Genomic DNA, 23,983 nt, shown 5'->3' with positions numbered 1-23,983 from the left:
GTCATTACCATTTGTACTCTGCAAAATGTATAATGTACTATATATGATCCCAGATTATTTTCCCTTAATAGCTTTTGAGACATCAATGTTCTAAATCATTTAAAAGACAACCTTGAAACATCCCATCCTAGCCAGCTGAGAGCATGATATCTGCAGAAGATGAGGTTTATTTAAAAAAAGATAAAATCCTTTATGGCCTCACTTTCAGCAACCAGTAAAGGCTGCACAATCTCCTGAAGGGCCTTAACAAGAAAATGGGAGGTGGCTTTTCAAAAGGCCTCTAAAAAGGCTCCACGAGCAGAAGACCAGATTCTCACACTTAGAGGAAATATAGGCCCTAAACACAGAGGGGTGGGGGTAACTGTAACTGGTAGAGAAAACGTGGCCATTGGTAGACATGAACGCCTGCATAAACAACAGAGAAGCCCATGTTCTGCGCTTACATACAAACCTCTCTGAATCCCCACAATCCTCCTCTCCCCCATTTACCTTCTCTAGAGTAGCTCAGTCCATTTGGGCTGCTATAACAATATACCAGAGTGGGTGGCTTGTTCACAACAAACATTTCTTTCCCACAGTTCTGGAGGCTGGCAAGTCCAAGACCAAGCTGGCAGATGCAGAGTCTGGTGATTGCATCCTGGCTCACTAATGGCCTCTCTGCTACATCCTCACGTAGCTGAAGGGTCTAGGGAGCTTTCTGGACTTTTATCAGGGTAGTAATACCCATTTATGAGATCTTCACTGTCATGACCTAATAACCCACCAAAGGCCCCATACCTCGTAATACCATGTATTGGGGGTTAGGACTTGGGGAGCACACAAACATTCATTCAGTCTGTAGCACTGGGGATACCAGAAAACCTTTTATCTACTTATTCAATATAAGATGAAGCCCTTAGTATGTTCAAGTATCTATGCCACTAGGGATACTCTTGGTTTTCCTACCTACAATAACGGGCACAAAGATTCATCTTCAGAAACTCTGTTAACTTCTCCACTTCAAATCCTTAACTTTTGAATAATTGAAAACAGAATAATTTTCTCTTCTCAGAGCAAACCTACAGTACAAAAGGCCAAGGAGTAGAGGAAATCAGTAGGTAAAATTTTTGAGACTGAGCTCTCTGACACTTTTGGTTTGTTTTTGTCACCATCAAGGAAGAGTGGACTCTTCTACTGGCAGAAGATATACAAATCAGAGAATTTCTACGTATTTTCATATTTTGACACATCCTTTCACAAGTGTGTTATATAAGGATCAACTGTCTTGATCCAGCAAAGAAAAGAATAATACTTAAGGAGGTGATTTTCTTGACCGAGTTACCTTGAACTTACGTTATCCTTAGCATATTTTTATTGTCCTTGGCATATTTTTCTTTTCCAAATGATATACTTGACAGGGCAGTCACTATTAGACTGCCTGAGGGCATCGCCACTGCTTACTAAGTCTAAACTACTTAGCCAAATCTACAATTTGGCACAACAAGCCTTACAACTTCTTTTCTTCTCTTTTACGTAACTCTGGCCATATCCCAACCATTATCTGTACCTTTGTTTACATCATCATTTTTTCTGCTGTATGGCCTATCCTTCCAATTCCACCTGATTAAGTCTGAACCCACCTTTCAAAATCAAGCTTAAGCTCCTCACTGAAGCAACCCTTCCATAATTTCTGAATCTGAAGTGATCTCAACCTTTCCTGACTTTCACTGTTCCTTTGTAGAACTTTTCATGCTTTACTCTCTATTACAGTTCTTCACCCATTCATCCATGTAACATTTTTTTGTTCATTCATTTACCCAGTTCTTATATCTTCACATGTACTAGATGATGGGAATACAAAGTCAAAAATGAAATCCCTGACCTCAAGTTTATGGTGTAATGACAAGAACAGAGGAGGATATCAGCATTTATATAGTACAGAGTGGTGTTATGACAGGATATGCAAATAATACTATTAAAGCAGATGTGTTGACTCAGATGCACTTGGAAAGGGAGGCAATTTTGGAATAGAAGCTTGAATTTCATTACACTGCCACTGTCTTAGTTTAGACACCTCAGATCTGACCTTGCTTCTCCTGTCTCCAGTTTTGCCCCTTTCCTCACTGCAGTCAGAGGTCATCTTAAAACACCTTATCAAAATACTCACTTAGCCCAAAATAATGGCCTTCTGATATTCCTGGTGATGTCTAAATATATATTCATTCAGTGAATATACAATGTTTTTCAAGACATTTTAAAATAGTTAAGGTGAATCAATGAATATCCCAATGCTGTTTTTGAAAATAAAATTGAACAAGCTGAATCTGTTTCTCTGCAAATATATAGAGAGAAATGAAGCCAGCGAAATATTTAAGGGATTTAAAAAAAAGCATCTTGATATCAAATTATACAATAAAGTTACAGTAATAAAATAGCATATTATTGATGTAAACACAAACAGTTTCATGAAAGAACAGAATTTAAGAAACAGAGACACCTATATACGAAAATTTAAGGTCAACTAATCACTAGAGAAATAAAATTGTATGGAAAATTGACTATCAGTTTGTAATAAAAAGTTGAATCTCTACCTGATATCATTCATAACAATAAGTCAAAAATAATTAAGATCATACATTTTATATTATATGTATTTTACTCCAATTTTAAACATTTTTAAAAAGATTGTTTGGCTTTCAAGAAGAAAATGACCCAAAAGCTTAATGCTAAGGGAAGTGTTTCTAGAGATCACTAGAAACAGGAAAGAGAAAAATTACAATATTGATAGAACAAAGTTCCTGAGAGGGCAGTAGGGAATGGGATCCACTTCACAAATAGAGGGATTAGTCCTGTGACCTCCTCCATTAAGACAGGAGGAAAGAAGTAAGAAAGGTAAAGTTTAGAATCATATTCACTTTAATATCCCTAAGGGATGGACCATACTTACTCACTTTTATATCCCCATGTACACCTAGCAGTCTTGAAGATAACAGTAAGTATATTTTATAGAATCAACCTCATTTATACATTGCATAAAGAAATACCTATAAATTATGTTCTATTTTAATTTTTAATACTTACAACACATAGATACACACATACACCTACAGAAATCAGGAAATTATGCTTTCCTAATTTGTGGTTTAAACTAGCTTTTAAACAAACTTTTGTAAAGCACACTTGTGTATGGGGATGAGGGACTGTAGTGATTAGGAAAGGAAAGAAGGGGGCTTCTAGAGTACTGTTAATCTATTTTATTATCTGGATGGTGGGATCTGGATAGTTGTTATATGGGTATTTCACCTGTACAATATTCATCAAGGGTTATTTTATTTACACTTTTAAAATACATATTGTACTTGAATGAACAAATATACTTTCAAAAGTATACCTATTTCTTTAAAACTCCTACTTAAGTGACATGATGATTATTTTCCATTATTTTAAAGCATTATAATAAACAAGACTAAATCTTCAGTTAAGACAGAGGTTCCCAAACTTTCTTAATTCTCAAGACCCTGAATATCCTGGTAATTTTTCATGACACGCCTATGCCAAATACATGTAAGTACATACAACAGTTCTCTTTATGAAGTAGTTAAATTCAAACAATTAGTAAGTTTTTAAGTCCTAAAAACTTAGAAGCCACTTGAAATATATAAGTAGAATGAAATAATTATATTTTTATTTTATTCTTTTTTAACTAAAATTACTTACTAATGGCATGCACACACCTGCTGGTCAGTATACAACCTCTCCAACTTTGGATTAGATACTACCACCCTCATTTCCTCTTCCACACTGATTTTCATGCACTTATTTGCTTTATTATAACTGCAACTACCCAAAAACCACTTTGGCAAAGATATGAAGAAAGGAATATAGTGTGGTCTAATATTGAAACTGTGTACCATCTCAAACTGCAATAGTTCACACAGGATCTGAGAGATGTGCTTCCTTTGAAAGTTTAAAATATTCCATGGCACCCTGTGAATTCACTATGACGCCCTAGGATGTCTGGGCACACAGTTTGAGAACTGTGTTAAGGCATTTAACAAGTAAATAGATTTATTAAGTTAAATCTTTGGATAAGGAAAGGTTGTCAATTGGTAACATTGATACTTATAAATTATAGGTTGCTCAGAGGAAAAGACCAGAAGTTTTTGGCAATCCTTTAACTGGAACCAAAGGACCTAACAGATAAGAATATTAACACTAAACTCTGTAATTGTATAACAGAACACACCTATCAGGTCAATTACACATTTATGTTTTCTAAGCATTTCCTAAGTAAAGAAGAAAGCAAGAGGTAATTTCACAGAATAAGGTTTCCTATTTCATTTTCTCTTGGTAGAATTAATTTTCATACTTGTTAAAAAATATATCATTCTTGGTGATACGTATTTCTAGCTTCCAAAATGTTCATGAAATAAGGCTTTTTAATAAGAAAGACCAACTAACAGGATACTTTATTTCATTATTTTTATTCTTTGGCTTCTTTCACAGAAATATATAGCAAAGTATATTAAAAACATGTTTAATTTTCAAGAAGGAAAGATGAATAGACTTTTGAAAAATTAAATATGCCACATCACACATGGAAAAATTAGATCTTGACTAAAGAATATATTAATATAATACTCTAGAGATTGTGATTCAATCTCCCATTTTCCAGATAAAAAAATGCCTTCAAGTGCTTAATGTAGATTGAAGCTGACCAGTAAATTATAATTTTTAACAGTGGAAGCAAATATTCTTTTCTGAAATAGCACTTAAAAATTTCCATATAGGCCTCTGTCTGGAATGTAGAAAGCTGGAAAAGAGTCACTTCCACCCTAACAAGGAGAAAAAGATGGATCAACTCACTAAGATGTCAGTTCTTTCCTGATTCTAAAGTCAAATTGGAAATTAAAGGACTTAGAATAGTTAAAACAAGTTTGAAAACAATAATATAGTTGCAGAATTTCACATTACCTGGTTTCAAGAGTTCCTTTAGTCTATCTATGGTAATCAAAACTGTGTGGTACTGGCAAAATGATAGCCATTGATCTATAGACAGAATTGGGTCCAGAAACAGAGACACACAGAAATGGTAAACTGATTTTAACAAAGGTGCCAGGGTAATTCAATAGAGAAAGGATAGTATTTACAATAAGTGATGCTGGTGCCACTAAATATCCATATGAAAAAAGATGAGCCTTAAGTCATATGTTGCACCATCTGTAAAAATTAAGATGGGTTACAGACTTAAATGTAAACCCTAACACTATAGAACTTCCAGAAGACAACAACAAAGAAAATGTTTGTGAGCCTAAGTTAGCAACTTCCAAAGAGCAACCAAGAATTGTCCATAAAAGAAAAATTTAAATTTTTGCTTTTTTAAAGATACTGCTAAGAGAATAAAAAGAAATCACAGCTGGGAGAAAATATTTTCAGTACATATATATATATATAATGAAAAATTTGTGTCCATAATTTACAAAGAACTCTCAAAACAATAATAAAACAAGCAATCCAATTCAAAAAATGGGCAAAAGATTTGAACAGACACTGCATCAAAGAAAATGTTTGACAAACACATGAAAAGTAGCTCCGTTTTTCAGAGATAAAGAAAAATGCAAATTAAAACTACAGTAAGATACCACAACACATTAATCAAAATGGCAAATGACAAAACAATACCAGTTATTACCAAGGATGCAGAGCATTGCTGATAAGAATACAAAGTGGTGTGAACATGTTGGAAAACTGTTTTAATCCATGAGAAATTAACGTTCACATACACAAAAATCTGTATGTGAATGTTTCTAGGAGCTTTTTTCATACCAGCCACCAAGTGGTGAATGGATAAGCAAACTGTGGTATATCCACACAGTGGACTACTACTCAATATTGATAAGGAACAAACTGCAAGTACACTTAACAATAGGGATGAATCTCAAAATCATCATGCCAAATGGAAGAAGCCAGACACAAAAGGCTACACAGTATTAGTTAATATTTATATGACATCTAGAAAAGCCAAAAGTATAGGGAGAGGAAAATCTTTTTTAATTTAAAATTTTTTATGTAAATACAAAGACAATTAAAAAAATAATTGCAAACTTTTAAATACTACCTTACTGTGTGATCTTCACAACATTCTATGGAGTAGGTAGTAGTTTTATGTCCATTTTATTGAAAAGAGAATAAATGAGTGTATACACTAACATTTGAACCTTGGTCTCCGTTGCTTCAGATTTCATGGTTTTTTCCTGCTATACTATTTGTCATCCTCAGCTTACACAATACTTGGTTCAGGCCTCTACTAGAAAAGTTATAAAGTGATTTTGTAATAAATAATTCAGATTATAAATGAGGAATGAAAAGGTCTTATTAACTTTTAATGATTATATTGTTTGAGACATTCAACTATTTGTGAATGAATAAAGTATTACTTGCATTTCCTGACAGGAGAGGTAGCACTGAGTTTAAAAAAGAGCACAGGTTCAGAAAACATTACTTCACTTGCATATATATGGCACTACAAGTAGAGTGTCTAAGAAGGTTCGGTTTTAGGAGTCATAATTTCTAGTGTGACAGTTACCTAAGTCTCAGTATCCATGTTTGAAAAAAGGAAATAATATATATCCCTCCCTTTTCATAACTATGAGGTTCAGTGAGATAATGGATTTGAAAGTCCTTTGCAAATGGTAAAGGAACACCTGATTATTTTTTAAATGTTTTATAATCATCCATAACAAGCGATTCAAATTAACAGAGAACCCTTTCTTTTCTCAAAATCTTTTTTTATAACGAAAAAGATTTTTTCCTTTCATTAAGGTGATTAATATTTTATAGCAATATTAATTTATGTTTTACTGCTAACCCCAGAAGACTCAAGGTTTGTATACTTTTTAGTGAATTTATAATAAAAAACTTCTAGTTTTGACAGTAGACAGAACAGATGACAAAGAGAAACAGAAAATGCATGAGAAAGAAAAATCGGTCCACAGAAAGTTTATACATAGTCTACTATCTAGAAAGCTAAACGTTTGTTGCTAATATTCACATACAGGTATAACTTAAAGAACCAGTAGATTTTTTCTCTTCAAAGTACATTCACCATTTGGTCCCTGGAAACCATCCAATTGAGTAGTTAATGTGACATAATGGTTTTAAGCTGTAATACTCAGTCAGGACAAACGTAAGTATTTTCCTATACCCAATTATTATTAAATGATACAAGGGAGAATTCAGTGTTTGGAGTTGTAAAAATGAAGATTCTATTAGGCCTTCTTTTGATATGCTCATATTTCCAAGAATTTTTGTTTAGAGTAATTGCTTGTGTATTAAAATACGTAGGAATAAAAAGAGGTAGTGAAGGTGGCTGATTACAACTTACTATTTTGCAAAAGGAAGTGTCAGGATCAAATTTGGTTGCACTGCTATGTCCGTGTTATACCCCCAAATATAACACCTGTGTAAATAACTATTCTATTACTCAATCCGTTTAATAATTTTGTGTGTGCAATAAAGTAAGGCAGTTTAGTATCACTTTCAATAAAAGTAGAATTTAACTGTTTCAACAAGGGCAAAAACTTTCAAGCCACCAATTAAGGCCTCTAAAAGTTAATATGCATGTGTTCAACTTAAAAACTTAAAATCTGTAGTTCCTCAATAAATATTAATTTAGGAATAGAATTTTTACTTCTGAATTATGCTATTTTGAGAAAAACAGAAGAGCACAATTTTATGTAACGTCAAAGACAGGGAAATCTAATTACACCAGACATTTCTTTACAAGTTGTTCCATTTCAGCGTTCAAATTCATGTAAAAAAATGTCTTCATCTTTATATCACCTATGAAGCTACAGGTGATAAATGAATTTGTATTTTGAAAATTATTTATCTTGATACAGAAACTCTCATATAAGGAAAATCCAGAGCTAGCGTATGCTTTTCCCTTAAACACTACAGGACAGAAGTCTCCGTTGAGCTCGCGTCTCCTCCGCCACAAGGGATTTTAATTTGGGGCCAAATAGTAATATTTCAGATTAGATAACAACTATGATAAAAAAGGGGGAGACTTCTTTAATGTCAGTCAGTGCTGCACTCAAGTTTTGAATTTGCTCGTAATCTCGGACGCTACTTGAAACGTCAGGGTGCATTTCCAGAGCGTTCTGCCGGCTCATTATCTAACTCTTAAGGTCAAGGTCCAGCTAAGCTTAGCATAAACTGGAAAACGGCCATTAAGTAAACTCAGTCCCCAGTTCCAACAACGGAACTCGCCCCTTTTCTACGCTGCTGGCTCGAGATGTCGCAGCGCTCAAGCAGGGCCCTCCGCCCCTACGGCGCCTGCGCAATCTCCACAGAGTCAAACCCTTGCTTAAAAGCTGGTTGATGCGAAATAGTTTTGAAATTACTGTCAGGTCATGCCTTACTTTAAATAGCATTAGGTACGACAAATCACACCTGGGTGACCACTCACCGAAGTGGTCCTAAACGCGACAGGATTTAAGCTTCCTCTCGCGACTTATCTGGTGCAGCCGGAAGCGGAACTATCCGTTAAGAGGGGCGTGGTTATGGGAGCCGTGGAGCCTCGCTCAGGGAAGGTTGGGGCTGATCGTTTGGCTCTGGCCGGAAATCGTTCCGCCCGGTGGGGTTTCGGTGTGAGACCCAAGGCTGGCAGGGAAGAGGCGTGACCAAGATTCGCGAAGTGTTGAAGTTCTTTGCTGTAGTATTTGTGGGCACGTCCAGGCTAACAGTTGAAGTTCCTTGACTAACACCTTATTCCTGCCTCCGGGAATAAAGGGGAAACCGAGTCCTGAATGGACTTGGCCATCTCCAGCAGCTCGCGTGACATTCGCAGCCGTGGCAGGTGAGGGCGCCGACACAAAAGGAGAACCGAGATGCGGAACCTGGTCGCCCTGGATTTGCAGCCAGTTGCTTTGTCTCCTGCTCCGCGCTGCAGAGCCTGCACACGCGCTCCTCCTGGGGCATGTGCCGTGAGGATAGGCAGCATGGGCTTGCAGGAGGGTGACGGTGCACCTCTGAGGGTTCTTTCGCGTCTTCATTTTTCCTCCTCCATAGCTTCCCTTTTTCATTTATTGGGTTTGAGACACTCGAGGTTTCAGCCTAGCTTAGGTAGAACTGCTGAGAGCTGGTATTCCAGGATGTGGTTCTGTTGAGGCGAAGTAGGCAACCTTGAGTTTGGGACTGCTGTGAGTAGTTGACTATTTTTATTTTCATTCCTCAGTCTTTATCCCTCCTCTCCTCGACGCTTCCATCCCCACTCTAAAAGAACAAAAGCCCCATTCATAGCCGCTTTGCGGAAAAGATTGGAGGCTGCCGGTCGCTGCTGCACCTAATCGTTTGGAGAGCGCTTCGAGAGAGAAAGCGCGAGGCTGGTGACCAGTGAATCTCATTTACTAGGTTCTTGACGGCTTCCTGGAAGGTGACTTTTGGAGTCCTGTGCATGATACCTGTCTTGTTTTAGCGTGCTAGAAGGCTTAGCTGTGGAAGTAGGAAGTATGGTTGACTTTGGCGTCTAGCACCCTTGCTCTACACCAGGATAGTGTTTTATTCTGCTTTCGAAAATTCTTCAGTGAAAATAGTTTTCATTTCAAGCAGAGAAAATAATGATACCTGTCATTAACCGAGTTCTTATGTGTGCCAAGTGCTTTACATACTTTCTCATGTACTTCTCTCTACAGTTCTATAGGGTATATTAATAGATTGTTATTCTTGTTTTACAGAGGAATTGGGGGCTGGAGCAGTCACTTAGCTCACCCTGAAAACTTTTGCTACTAGTAAACGTTTGAACCTGTCTTAGAAACCAGATATTTCAGACTTCAAAATCTGTATTCTTAACTATTACACTATTCTCCTGTCATTATGCTTCATTACATCGAATTTCTTCACTATTTTCAATACTCATTAAAAAAATATTAGGTATGCCTACTTAGCTGTCTTGTGAAAGAGAAATGTGATGTCTGTCTCCAGGGAGGCTCAGTATTGTGATGCAGAATTAAGTAGTTCAGAAACCAAAATAGTATACTTTCTGCAGCATGGGTTTGTTTAAAGCAAGTGATTAAACTGAAGTGCAGAAGGTTTCAAAATTGTACAGTCAAAGCTTGCTGTTTAAGTATTAAATTCATATGACTTAACAGGGTAGTTGTGAGGGTGGAATTCCAGTTGTTCCTTACCAGTTGGTAGAACCTGGTAGAACATTTTTTGATCACCCCAATAAGTGTTATGCATCAATTAAGTATTGGGAATATATAGATGAGGTCCTTATTCTCCAAAAGCTCCCACACTACTTACTACCTATACATTGTGTTATCGAACTATTTTCTCAAGTGGAAATGATGTCTTTATCTTTAGGAGACGCGTTCTAAATTATTTGAAAGGAAGTATATGGATGTCTACAATTACTTTCAAATGGTACAGCAAATACGTGTGTATATATGTGTGTACAACAAAGTAAATATGGAAAATGTTAGCAGTGATTGAGTCTATTGGTAGGTATATGGATGTTTATAGTGAAATGTTCTTTCAACTTTGCTGAATATTTGAAAGTTTTCATAATAAAAAGTTGGGAATGAAAAACACCAACTCTAATGGAAACTGGTAAACCCAAGTTGGTGGGGCACCTGAGGCTGGGAGAGGGTGCTGCTGTGTATTTATTTGGTGGTTGGCACATGTGTAATAGTGGTAACAAAAGCATTCATTGAGGACCTTCCGGTTGGTTATTGAAGGAGAAATAGGAGCTTTCAAGGAAAGTAGTGAATTCCAGAACGAAGAGGCTCAGCATGAAGGTATTGCATGAACATTTGAGGAAGGAAAAAATGAATATGAAAGTTGTGTGGAACTTGGTATGGGCTAAATAAATAATCTTGAAAGTGATCCTAGGCTGCATTTGCCAGCCTGCAGAAGCCTATTTAATAAACTACACTAGAAGTTCCTTAAGGAAAAGCGCTAAGCTTATTTTGATTTTATATTGCCATCTCCTAATACTGTGTGCCTTCTATAATAAGTGAACAGTGTTTTTTCAGTAAATATATTCACTTGAACAAATAATGAGTTTTCTATTAGATTTGCATATTACGTTAGTAGGGAGCTTGGTTTATAGAGTTCCAAAGATGCTAAGGCTTATTGAGTGTTTAGTAGATGCCAGGTGCTTACTTAGGCTACCTCACCTACTCTTCATGAGGTTACGGGGTGTTAGGATAATCCGCTTTTTTATAGTTGAAGAAACAGACTTAGAGAAACTAGCATAAGTTGTTTGTTATGTAGTGACATTTAAATAGGTCTGTCTGAATCCAAAATATTTGCCCTTCCCACTGCTGAAATACTAGGGCTTGGCTTAGGTGGAGGAGTAAAAAGTAAACCAAAGAATGTTTGCCACTTGATGCAAAAACAGAAGAACCAAGATTAGCTTATGTACACTGTCATCAACTTTTACAGCAATTGGAAACTTTTTTTTTTTTTCAACAAGCATCATTTATATACAAAACAATGCAAAGGGTATAGTAATAAAAGACATTGATATAAAATGAATTCTTTCTTTTTTTTAAGTGAATTATTTCTGCTTTCATTCTTTAATCACAAACTTTTAACTTTCATAACACTGTGTAATTTAATTTTAAAGATGGGTAAAGTCAAGTCTGGTTAGGTGAACTAGTTTTAATGTTTCACAGGGAGCCACTAATGAAGCTGGAATTAGATCTTTGGGAATATGACTTTCAGAGTTAAGTTTTGCAATTCTATCCAGCAAATCACTCCACTCTTCTTAAGACTGTTTGATCAAGTAATTTGTTATATTATATTACCAGTAATCAAATGACGCATTTGGTCTATAGTTTCATCTTGGTAGAAAATTTGTTTTAATATGACTAAGGAACAAGTACATGTAAACAGCCTTGGTAAAAAATATTTTGAGATTACATGACTGTTATCTGGTAGTTATTAAACTGATTTTCCTGGGCATCTCCTTGGAAAAATGTAGATTTTAGTCAACACATAAATTGCTTCCAGAATCTGTTGCACATGGGCTTTTTTTTCCTGAGGAAAGAAACTATAGATTTTATAGATTTGCCAAAGAATTTTTGACTTCTAAAAGTTTAAGAGCTACTGTTTTAATGAAATCTTGTATTTGCTGTAACCTTGTTTTGTTTAGTATTATATAAGACCAGAATGCAGAATTATTCCTTAAAAAAATCTGTTTGCACACTGAACTTGCATGAACTGACACCTTTTAAAAGTTAATGTAATTTGATTGAAGTGTAGTTGTCAAAGGTTTTTAAACCATTATATTTTACCTATTCTCTTCCATTCCATTCAGATATTACTATGTTGCAAAATTTAATGTAATTTTAATTTGAATAATTAGCTTCTAATTTGTTAGGTATTTTTGGACTTGAGGAATTTAGAGCATAGTCTTTTTTACATTTTGAATCAGTTTGTTAAATTGCTAAGATGTACAGTATTGAAGATCAGAATCTTAATTTTATAGAAGAAAATGTCTTTTCATTTGAAGGTATGCATAAAGTTATTGGTAATGATTTTTGTAAGTATTTGTTTAAAATTATAGCAATGGTTTTGAAGTACACTCTCCAAAATCATTTTTTTCATTGCATTTTAGGTAAAATGAATGCCGGATCCAATCGCTGAAGCAATAGCTACACTGTCTTTTGTTTTTTATACTGCATCAACAATGAAGCAATGATAACTGAGAACCGAAGAACATTTGCCAGCTGTTATCACAATTTCAAGTGACTGTATAAGCAGAAACAAGCTGTCCACTAGTATAGAGAGAATGCCTTTTTCTGATGCTGTTTATTTAAAAGCAGTTTTAGTATAGTGCATTGAAATTATATGTATATCAAATGAACTAAAAATGAGTGAAGCCCCCAGATTCTTTGTTGGGCCTGAAGATACAGAAATAAACCCTGGAAATTATCGGCATTTCTTCCACCACGCAGATGAAGAGGAGGAGGAGGAGGAGGAGTCTGTAAGTTTTGTCTGGTGAGAGAAGAGCAGTACAGGATAGGCTCTTTACTGATCACTCTTAGGTGAATTGAAACTCTTACATTGTGAAGACATTTTTTTCACACAGGAAAAATGTTGGACATTTTCTAAACTGAAAAAGCATACCATTTTCATTGATGACAGTACTGAATCTGTGTTGCATGATGAAATACAATTTGGGGTCAGACTTCTTTAGTCTCCTTTAGTGACCTGCCTCGAATAACACAGGGAAAAAGTATCTAGGACAAAGAGCAGTCAGGGTCATAAATCTTAAAGGTTTCTTATATGAAAGTACATAACAAGAACATCAAGATAAAGAAATAGAAGGAAATAATTTTGGAAGTACCAAAGAAGGACTACTTAATCAGCTTCATTAAGTTTGTCATGTTGTCAACACAACTGGTAGTTGACCTGAAGGTATACCTATTTATTAACTATTCAGAAGTCTCTAAACTGTGTGTCTGGAAAGATAGGCTTCCTCAAGTATCTGCAGGGGTGTGTAAGTGTTTAAGCCTTCCTCTCTTTCTAATTTGATCTATTAGAATGTATATCCATACTTGATCATCAGGAATGATATACATTGATTATGTTCATTTTGCTGTAGTTACATTAGCCCAACCTTTTTCTAAGCTCATCATTGTTTTCCTTTTACAAATAGTTTTATTCTGAGAACTGATTTAAAATACAAACTTACAGTGTTTTTTTTTCTTAAATTTGCAATTTGAAAAGAGAATTTTATTTTAAAATAGAAACCTATTATACTTGATAAAAGTGATAACAAGCAAAAAATAGATATTGGATGACTCTTTTTTTTTATTAAGGATGTACACTCTTATGAAGGTTTCGCATGAAAAAACAATGTGGTTACTACATTTACCCCTTATTATCAAGTCCCCCCATACCCCAATGCAGTCACTGTCCATCAGTATAGTAAGATGACACAGATTCACTATTTCCGCTCTCTGTGCTACACTGTCTTCCCTGTGATCCACTCACACCATGTGTACTAAACATAATATCCCTCAATTCCCTTCTCCCTCCCTCCCTACGTGCCCTCCCACACCCCTCCCCTTTGGTAACTGCTAGTCTCTTTTTGGAGTCTGTGAGTCTGCTACTGTTTTGTTCCTTCAGTTTTGCTTCATTGTTATACTCCACAAATGAGGGAAATCATTTGGTACTTGTCTTTCTCCACCTGGCTTATTTCACTGAGCATAATATCCTCCAGCTCCATCCATGTTGTTGCAAATGGTAGGATTTGTTTCTTTCTTATGGCTGAATAGTATTCCATTGTGTATATGTACCACATCTTCTTTATTCATTCATCTACGATGGACGCTTAGGTTGCTTCTGTATCTTGGCTATTTTAAATAGTGCTGCGATAAACGTAGGGGTGCATATGTCTTTTTGAATCTGAGAAGTTGAATTCTTTGGGTAAATCCCAAGGAGTGGAAATCCTAGGTCAAATGGTATTTCTATTTTTAGTTTTTTGAGGAACCTCCATATTGCTCTTCACAATGGTTGAACTAATTTACATTCCCACCAGCAGTGTAGGAGGGTTCCCCTTTCTTTGCATCCTCGCCAGGATTTGCTGTTCTTAGTCTTTTTGATGCTGGCCATCCTTACTGGTATGAGGTGATATCTCATTGTGGTTTTTATTTGCATTTCCCTGATGATTAATGATGTGGAGCATCTTTTCATGTGTCTGTTGGCCATCTGAATTTCTTTGGCGAATTGTCTCTTCATATCCTACACCCATTTTTTAATCGGGTTATTTGCTTTTTGGGTGTTGAGGTGTGTGAGTTCTTTATATATTTTGGATGTTAACCCCTTGTTGGATATGTAATTTACAAATATATTCTCCCACACTGTAGGATACCTTTTTGTTCTGTTGATGGTGTCCTTTGCTGTACAGAAGGTTTTTAGTTTGATGTAGTCCCTGTGTTCATTTTTTTAATATATAAATATATTTTTTATTTTGTTATCATTAATCTACAATTACATGAAGAACATTATGTTTACTAGCCTCTCCCCTACCCCAAGTCCCCCCCACAAACCCCATTACAGTCACTGTCCATCAGCATAGTAAGATGCTGTAGAATCACTACTTGTCCTCTCTGTGTTGCAAAGCCCTCCCCTTTCCCCCACCCCCCACATTATACATGCTAATCATAATACCCCCTTTCTTCCCTACCATTATCCCTCCCTACCCTCCCATTCTCCCCAGTCTCTTTCCCTTTGGTAACTGTTAGTTCATTCTTGGGTTCTGTGATCCTGCTGCTGTTTTGTTCCTTCAGTTTTTCTTTTGTTGTTATACTCCACAGATGAGTGAAATCATTTGGTATTTGTCTTTCTCTGCTTGGCTTATTTCACTGAGCATAATACCCTCTAGCTCCATCCATGTTGTTGCAAATGGTAGGATTTGTTTTCTTCTTATGGCTGAATAATATTCCATTGTGTATATGTACCACATCTTCTTTATCCATTCATCTACTGATGGACACTTAGGTTGCTTCCATTTCTTGGCTATTGTAAATAGTGCTGCGATAAACATAGGGGTGCATCTGTCTTTTTCAAACTGGAGTGCTGCATCCTTAGGGTAAATTCCTAGAAGTGGAATTCCTGGGTCAAATGGTAAGTCTATTTTGAGCATTTTGATGTACCTCCATATTGCTATCCACAATGGTTGAACTAATTTACATTCCCACCAGCAGTGTAGGAGGGTTCCCCTTTCTCCACAACCTCGCCAACATTTGTTGTTTGTCTTTTGGATGGTAGCCATCCTTACAGGTGTGAGGTGATATCTCATTGTGGTTTTTATTTACATTTCTCTGATAACTAGCAATGTGGAGCATCTTTTCATGTGTTTGTTGGCCATCTGAATTTCTTCTTTGGAGAACTGTCTGTTCAGCTCCTCTGCCCATTTTTAATTGGATTATTTGCTTTTTGTTTGTTGAGGTGCGTGAGCTCTTTATATATTTTGGATGTCAAGCTTTTATCAGATCTGTCATTTACAAATATATTCTCCCATACTGTAGGGTACCTTTTTGTTTGGTGTACCTATTGATGGTGTCCTTTGCTGTACAGAAGCTTTTCAGCTTGATATAGTCCCACTTGTTCATTTTTGCTTTTGTTTTCCTTGCCCGGGGAGATATATTCATGAAGAAGTCACTCATGTTTATGTCCAAGAGATTTTTGCCTATGTTTTTTTCTAAGAGTTTTATTGTTTCATGACTTACATTCAGGTCTTTGATCCATTTTGAGTTTACTTTTGTGTATGGGGTTAGACAGTGATCCAGTTTCATTCTCTTACATGTAGCTGTCCAGTTTTGCCAGCACCATCTGTTGAAGAGACTGTCATTTCCCCATTATATGTCCATGGCTCCTTTATCGAATATTAATTGACCATGTATGTTTGGGTTAATGTCTGGAGTCTCTAATCTGTTCGACTGGTCTGTGGCTCTGTTCTTGTGCCAGTACCAAATTGTATTGATTACTATGGCTTTGTAGTAGAGCTTGAAGTTGGGAAGTGAGATCCCCGCCACTTTATTCTTCTTTCTCAGGATTGCTTTGGCTATTAGGGGTCTTTGGTGTTTCCATATGAATTTTTGAACTATTTGTTCCAGTTCATTGAAGAATGTTGTTGGTAATTTGATAGGGATTGCATCAAATCTGTATATTGCTTTGGGCAGGATGGCCATTTTGACAATATTAATTCTTCCTAGCCAAGAGCATGGGATGAGTGTCCATTTGTTAGTGTCCTCTATAATTTCTCTTAAGAGTGTCTTATAGTTTTCAGGGTATAGGTCTTTCACTTCTTTGGTTAGGTTTATTCCTAGGTATTTTATTCTTTTTGATGCAATTGTGAATGTAATTGTTTTCCTGTTTTCTCTTTCTATTGGCTCATTGTTAGTGTATAGGAAAGCCATAGATTTCTGTGTGTTAATTTTGTATCCTGCAACTTTACTGTATTCCAATATCAGTTCTAGTAGTTTTGGAGTGGAGTCTTTAGGGTTTTTTATGTACAATATCATGTCATCTGCAAATAGTGACAGTTTAACTTCTTCTTTACCAGTCTGGATTCCTTGTATTTCTTTGTTTTGTCTAATTGCCGTGGCTAGGACCTCCACTACTATGTTAAATAACAGTGGGGAGAGTGGGCATCTCTGTCTTGTTCCCGATCTCAGAGGAAAAGGTTTCAGCTTCTCGCTGTTCAGTATGATGCTGGCTGTGGGTTTATCATATATGGCCTTTATTATGTTGAGGTACTTGCTCTCTATTCCCATTTTGCTGAGAGTTTTTATCATGAATGGATGTTGAATTTTGTCAAATGCTTTTTCAGCATCTATGGAGATGATCATGTGGTTTTTGTCTTTCTTTTTGTTTATGTGGTGGATGATGTTGATGGATTTTCGAATGTTGAACCATCCTTGCATCCCTGGGATGAATCCCACTTGGTCATGGTGTATGATCCTTTTGATATATTTTTGAATTTGGTTTGCTAATATTTAATTGAGTATTTTTGCATCTACGTTCATCAGGGATATCAGTCTGTAATTTTCTTTTTTGGTGGGGTCTTTGCCTGGTTTTGGTATTAGGGTGATGTTGGCTTCATAGAATGAGTTTGGGAGTATTCCCTTCTCTTCTATTTTTTGGAAAACTTTAAGGAGAATGGGTATTATATCTTCTCTGAATGTCTGATAAAATTCTGAGGTAAATCCATCTGGCCCGGGTGTTTTTTTCTTGGGTATTATTTTGATTACCATTTCAGTTTCTTTGCTGGTAATTGGTTTGTTTAGATTTTGTTTCTTCCTTGGTCAGTTTAGAAGGTTGTATTTTTCTAGGAAGCTGTCCATTTCTTGTAGGTTTTCCAGCTTCTTAGCTTATAGGTTTTCATAATAGTCTCTAATAATTCTTTGTATTTCTGTTGGGTCTGTTGTGATGTTTCCTTTCTCATTTCTGATTCTGTTGATGTGTGTTCATTCTCTTTTCCTCTTAATAAGTCAAAATAGACGCTTATCTATTTTGTTTATTTTCTCAAAGAACCAGCTCTTGGTTTCATTGATTTTTTCTATTGTTTTATTCTTCTCAATTTTGTTTATTTCTTCTCTGATCTTTATTATGTCCCTCTTTCTGCTGTCTTTAGGCCTCATTTGTTCTTCTTTTCCAATTTTGATAATTGTGACATTAGACTATTCTTTTGGGATTGTTCTTCCTTCTTTAAATATGCCTGGATTGCTATATACTCTCCTCTTAAGACTGCTTTCACTGCATCCCACAGAAGTTGGGGCTTTGTGTTGTTTTTGTCATTTATTTTCATATATTGGATCTCCATTTTAATTTGGTCGTTGATCCATTGACTATTTAGAAGCGTGTTGTTAAGCCTCCATGTGTTTGTGAGCCTTTTTGCTTTCTTTGTACAATTTATTTCTAGTTTTATACCTTTGTGGTCTGAAAAGTTGGTTGGTAGGATTTCAGTCTTTTGGAATTTACTGAGGCTCTTTTTGTGGCCTAGTATGTGGTCTATTCTGGAGAATGTTCCATGTGCACTTGAGAAGAATGTGTATCCTGTTGCTTTTGGGTGTAGAGTTCTCTAGATGTCTATTAGGTCCATCTGTTCTAGTGTGTTGTTCAGTGCCTCTGTGTTCCTTACTTATTTTCTGTCTGGTGGATCTGTCCTTTGGAGTGAATGGTGTGTTGAAGTCTCCTAAAATGAATGCATTGCATTCTATTTCCTCCTTTAGTTCTGTTAGTATTTGTTTCAGGTATGTTGGTGCTCCTCTGTTGGGTGCATATATATTTATAATGGTTATATCCTCTTGTTGGACTGAGCCCTTTATCTTTATTTAATGTCCTTCTTTATCTCTTGTTACTTTCTTTGTTTTGTAGTCTATTTTGTCTGATAGTAGTACTGCAACACCTGCTTTTTTCTCCCTATTGTTTGCATGAAATATCTTTTTCCATCCCTTGACTTTTAGTCTGTACATGTCTTTGGGTTTGAGGTGAGTCTCTTGTAAGCAGCATATAGATGGGTCTTGTTTTTTTATCCATTCAGTGACTCTGTGTCTTTTGATTGGTACATTCAGTCCATTTACATTTAGGGTGATTATCGATAGGTATGTACTTATTGCCATTTCAGGCTTTAGATTTGTGGTTACCAAAGGTTCCTGATTACTTTCCTTACTATCTAAGAGTCTAACTTAACTCACTTAGTATGCTTTTACAAACACAATCTAAAGGTTCTTTTCTATTTCTCCTCCTTTTTCTTCCTCCTTCATTCTTTATATATTAGGAATCAAATTATGTACTTTTTGTCTATCCCTTGATTGACTTTGGGAATAGTCGATTTAATTTTTCATTTGCCTTGCAATCAACTGTTCCACCCTCCCTACCGTGATTTTACTACCTCTGGTGACAGCTGTCCAACCCTAGGAACACTTCCATCTATAGCAGTCCCTCCAAAATTGACTGCAGAGATGGTTTGTGGGAGGTAAACTCTCTCATCTTTTGCTTATCTGGAAATTGTTTAATCCCTCCTTCAAATTTAAATGATAATCTTGCCAGATAAAGTAATCTTGGTTCCAGGCCCTTCTGCTTCATGGCATTAAGTACATCATGCCACTCCCTTCTGGCCTGTAAGGTTTCTGCTGAGAAGTCTGATGTTAGTCTGATGGGCTTTCCTTTGTATGTGATCTTATTTCTGCCTCTGGCTGCTTTTAACAGTCTGTCCTTATCCTTGATCTTTCCCATTTTAATTACTATGTGTCTTGCTGTTGTCTTCCTTGGGTCCCTTGTGTCGGGGGATCTGTGGATCTCCATGGCCTGACAGACTATGTCCTTCCCCAGATCGGGGAAGTTTTCAGCAACTACTTCCTCAAAGACACTTTCTATCCCTTTCTCTCTTCTTCTGGTATCCCTATAATGCGAATATTGTTGTGCTTGGATTGGTCACACAATTCTCTCAATATTCTTTCATTTTTAGAGATCCTTTTTTCTCTCTGTGACTCAGCTTCTTTGTATTCCTCTTCTCTGGTTTCTATTTCATTTATTGTCTCCTCCACCATAACCAACCTGCTTTTAATACCCTCCATCGTGTTCTTTAACAACTGGATCTCTGACCTGAATTCATTCCTGAGTTCTTGGATGTCTTTCCATACCTCCATTAGGATGTTGATGGTTTTTATTCTGAACTCCCTTTCAGGAAGAGTCACAAGGTCCATATATTTTAAATCTTTCTCAGGAGTTGTATTAACAATTTACTCTGGACAAGGTTCCTTTGGTGTTTCATGTTTGTATATGGCGCCCTCTAGTGTCCAGAAGCTCTATTTTGGAGCTGCTGAGCCCCTGAAGCAATGTCGGGGGTAGCAGGGGAGCAGTACTGTTGCCTGGGGGTAGAAAAGAGCTGTTCCTTGCCTCCTGGCTGCTGTGCCTGTCTCCACTGCCTGAGCCAGTGGGCCGGGCACACAGGTATAAGTTTTTGTCCCAGAGCAGCCAGATATGGATCCCTGCTTTCCACAAGCAGCCAGAATCCCAGTCTCCCCAGGAACTCTGCCTGTATTAACTAACTTTCCAACCCAGTAGTCATGCGAGTCTCATGAAAGCACCATGAAATGTAGGTTTGTGCTCCCAGCACAGATCTCCGGAGCTAGGCATTCAGCAGTCCCAAGCCTTCCACTCCCTCCCTGCTCTGTTTGTCTTCCTCCTGCCGGTGAGCTGGGGTTGGGGAGGGGCTCGGGTCCCGCGGAGCCACAGCTCTGGTACATTACCCCATTGGCTGAGGTCTGCTCTTTTTCTCCAGGTGTGTGCAGTCTGATGCCATCCTCTTTCTTGTTGCTCTCTCAGTATTAGTTGCACCAATTAAATTTTCTAATTGTATCGAGTTTTAGGAAGAAGCCTCTGTCTCTCCTCTCACGCCGCCATCTTTCCCTGTGTTCATTTTTGCTTTTGTTTCTCTTCCTTGAGGAGATGCAAGAAGTTGCTCCTGTTTTATATTCAGGAGATTTTTGCCTATGTTGTCTTCTCAGAGTTTTATGGTTTCATGACTTACATTCAGGTCTTTGATCCATTTCAAGTTTACTTTTGTATATGGGGTTAAACAATAATCCAGTTTGATTCTCTTGCATATAGCTGTCCAGTTTTGCCCACCAGGTGTTGAAGAGGCTGTCATTTCCCCATTGTATGTCCATAACTCCTTTGTCATATATTAATTGACCATATATGTTTGGGTTTATATCTGGGCTCTCTAATCTGTTCCATTGGTCTATGAGCCTATTCTTGTGCCAATACCAAATTGTCTTGATTGCTGTGGCTTTGTAGTAGCACTTGAAGTTGGGAAGCGTAATCCCTCCAGCTTTATTCTTCCTTCTCAGGATTGCTTTGGCTATTCGGGTCTTTTGTATTGGATGACTCTTTAGATCCTTCTTCATAGTTATTTAACCCCACCTTTTGCAGTGCAGTTACAAGTATCTGAAATGTAAATCAGAATGTCACTCATTTAAATCCTGTCCCATCCCCTCCTCACCCCAGAAAAAATAATATACTCAAGCTTCTCTTAGCAGCCAAAATCTTTCTTCATCTGAAGTCTTATCTGAAAATATAGTAAGTAAACATAAAAGTAGAGCTTCTCTGGCTTCTCTTAGGCTAGAAGGTACTCTGGACTCAACCTCTTTTACCTTTGACCCCTTTTCTCTAGAGTTCTTCTGAACACCACTGATGGATCAAGTCCAGCCCTCTTACAAATAAGGACTTTGATCTCTTACTCATATCTAGAACTGTACTGACATCTCATCCCTCTACTTTTTCTGTTTTAAAGTATCAGATCTTTATTTCCCACATACCCCATGTTGTACCATGCCTCTTTTGCTGTTGTATATGCTCCTTTACCTCTGTTAAATGCCCTTTTAAAAATACTGTGTGAACTGTTTTTCATTATTCAAAATGCTGCTCAGATTTCACATTATTCACTCTTTCCTCCTCTTTACTCTTTTCCCCATGAGAAATTTGAACACTTCCTCAGTTCTGTTTTTGTACCATGGCATTTATACTTCTGCTCCATGTATTATAATGTGTGTGTTATTACTGTGTTCCTTGTTAGACTCTAAGTACTTTGAGGATAGGTAGTTTCTATATGTCTAACTCATCAGCTCTTAATATAGTTCTTGGAATATTGGTATTAATTAAATTGAATTTACATCTGTCATGCATGGTTGTCACTTTTGAAGAGCTTAATTTGGTTCATTTGACATATAATTGGTAAAATGATTTCTTCCATATAATTCTGTTTTTAAGATTTCAAAGATGTGAATTTCATTTTAGATATTAAATCTAATAGAATAACTTGGATATGTTTTAAAAATTATTTTCATGCTTTTAAGGTTTTACCTAATAGAAAAATTGTATAATTTTGTCTTAATAACATAGGCTTATTTGTACATTCTAAACTTGAATATTTCTAGTTCATCCTAACCAATGATTACATATTCCTTAAACAGATCTATGATAAAGAATGCTTAAAATATTAGCCTTTTTTTTTAAGTGTAAATTAGTGTGAAATGTTAGTTGACTACATTTTATTGTCTGCAGAAATCTTTAGGAATGTCATAATGAGCTATGACAAGGCTTTTATCAGGAAAGAATTGAGTTAAGGAACTTAAAAGTGTATGATCAGAAGGGGAAAGACAGCAGATTGCAGGGCAGTTAGGATTTACAATCTTTTACTTAAAATCAAATCCAATGGCAATTAAACTTTGCATTCCATATGAATTAGAGGAAGCAATGAAGAAATATAATTCAAGACATGAAGATGATCATTTAATTATGTTATCCAATTTTATTTTTAGATTTATAATTAGAGAAAGTCTAGTAAAACACTTTTGAGTCCAGATTATAATGTCATATAAAGTATGTAAAATACCATGGGAGAGGGAAGAATTGAAATGAAAAACTGGGCATTGCTTTACATATTTGATAAAACTTTAAGCCCCTGAATGCAAAGACCTCAGAATGAACCTTGAGTGATTTTATAAACCTGTGAACTACTCATGTTATTTCTATATCTTGCTTTTTTTAGTTTCAGTCCAAATCATGTTCTTTGAGCTATAGCAAAAGGGTTCCAGGGATAAGCAGCAGCATTAAGTAGGATGTTGAGTAAGAAATTGGACATTGACTCTATTAGTGTGCCTTTCTCCAAAATTTCCTTCCAGGTTGTCATTGGTGACCAACTCATATTCAAGCTCAATCTGTAAAAGTAGGTAAACACTGTATAGCTTTGTTATCAGAGCATCTTATTTTAGGCAAATGAATTCTTTATCTCACTCCTGTTGGCCTTTTTACTTGTATTAAATAGGTTTTGGCCCTTGTTTACCCCTTCCTGGTGTGGGGAAAGTAAATAAATGCTAGAGACAGTTAAAGGAGTATTTGTTTAAGCTTGAAATCAGGATGAAAATAGTAACAAATGTTTTGAAAGTTTTTTTGGTTTAGAATTTTTCCAGACCTTTGTGCAAAACTATTTTATTAAATATTTAACAATACACTTTTGAAAAATGCCTTTTGTGGTTTAATGTGTCACTTTCATTGATTCATCACATGCTTTGTAATCTGAAAAAGACTGAAGATAGCTGTACTCCAGAGTTCTTATTATGTCACCCTGATTTTTTTTGTTGCTGTTTCTTTTCTGTTTTAGCCACCAGAAAGGCAGATCGTGGTTGGAATATGTTCCATGGCAAAGAAATCCAAATCCAAACCAATGAAGGAAATTCTTGAACGGATCTCCTTATTTAAATACATCACAGTAGTAGTTTTTGAAGAGGACGTTATTTTGAATGAACCAGTGGAAAACTGGCCTTTATGTGATTGTCTTATTTCTTTCCATTCTAAAGGTATTGAGAGATGGGGAGGAAAACCCATTTATGCTGTCTACTTGTAAAACTAATACCTATTAATTGTAGAATATTAAATGAAATACAAAGGCAAAGTTACATTCACCTACACAGATAAG

General features: G+C 36.3%; 2 protein-coding genes across 29 annotated transcripts in view; one reads left to right on the top strand and one right to left on the bottom strand.

Moving 5' to 3' along the window:
• GIN1 (gypsy retrotransposon integrase 1) overlaps positions 1-8,545 on the bottom strand; it is a 65,908-nt gene extending 57,363 nt beyond the window's left edge. For 6 of the 7 annotated variants that reach the window (XM_073233449.1, XM_073233451.1, XM_017651437.3 and 3 more), the window contains exon 1: positions 8,450-8,545. The gene's annotated coding sequence lies outside the window, so the exon portion shown is untranslated. Of the gene's footprint in view, positions 1-8,402; positions 8,425-8,449 lie in introns of those variants that run through there. The other variant, XM_073233445.1, reaches the window with a different exon arrangement.
• An 81-nt stretch (positions 8,546-8,626) lies between these two features.
• The window catches only part of PPIP5K2 (diphosphoinositol pentakisphosphate kinase 2), an 83,242-nt gene continuing 67,885 nt past the window's right edge, over positions 8,627-23,983 (top strand). For 10 of the 22 annotated variants that reach the window (XM_037011937.2, XM_037011932.2, XM_037011939.2 and 7 more), the window contains exons 1-3: positions 8,628-8,839; positions 12,605-12,973; positions 23,669-23,864. In XM_037011937.2, the coding sequence (XP_036867832.2) occupies positions 12,860-12,973; positions 23,669-23,864 (310 nt within the window). In that variant the 5' untranslated portion in view covers positions 8,628-8,839; positions 12,605-12,859. Of the gene's footprint in view, positions 8,840-12,604; positions 13,035-13,056; positions 13,408-23,668; positions 23,865-23,983 lie in introns of those variants that run through there. The other 12 variants (XM_017651425.3, XM_073233315.1, XM_037011929.2 and 9 more) reach the window with 5 other exon arrangements.

This window comes from Manis javanica, chromosome 1 (assembly GCF_040802235.1).
Source record: "Manis javanica isolate MJ-LG chromosome 1, MJ_LKY, whole genome shotgun sequence".
NCBI classification, from domain to species: Eukaryota; Metazoa; Chordata; class Mammalia; order Pholidota; family Manidae; genus Manis; species Manis javanica.
This window is presented reverse-complemented; position numbering and strand designations above follow the sequence as displayed.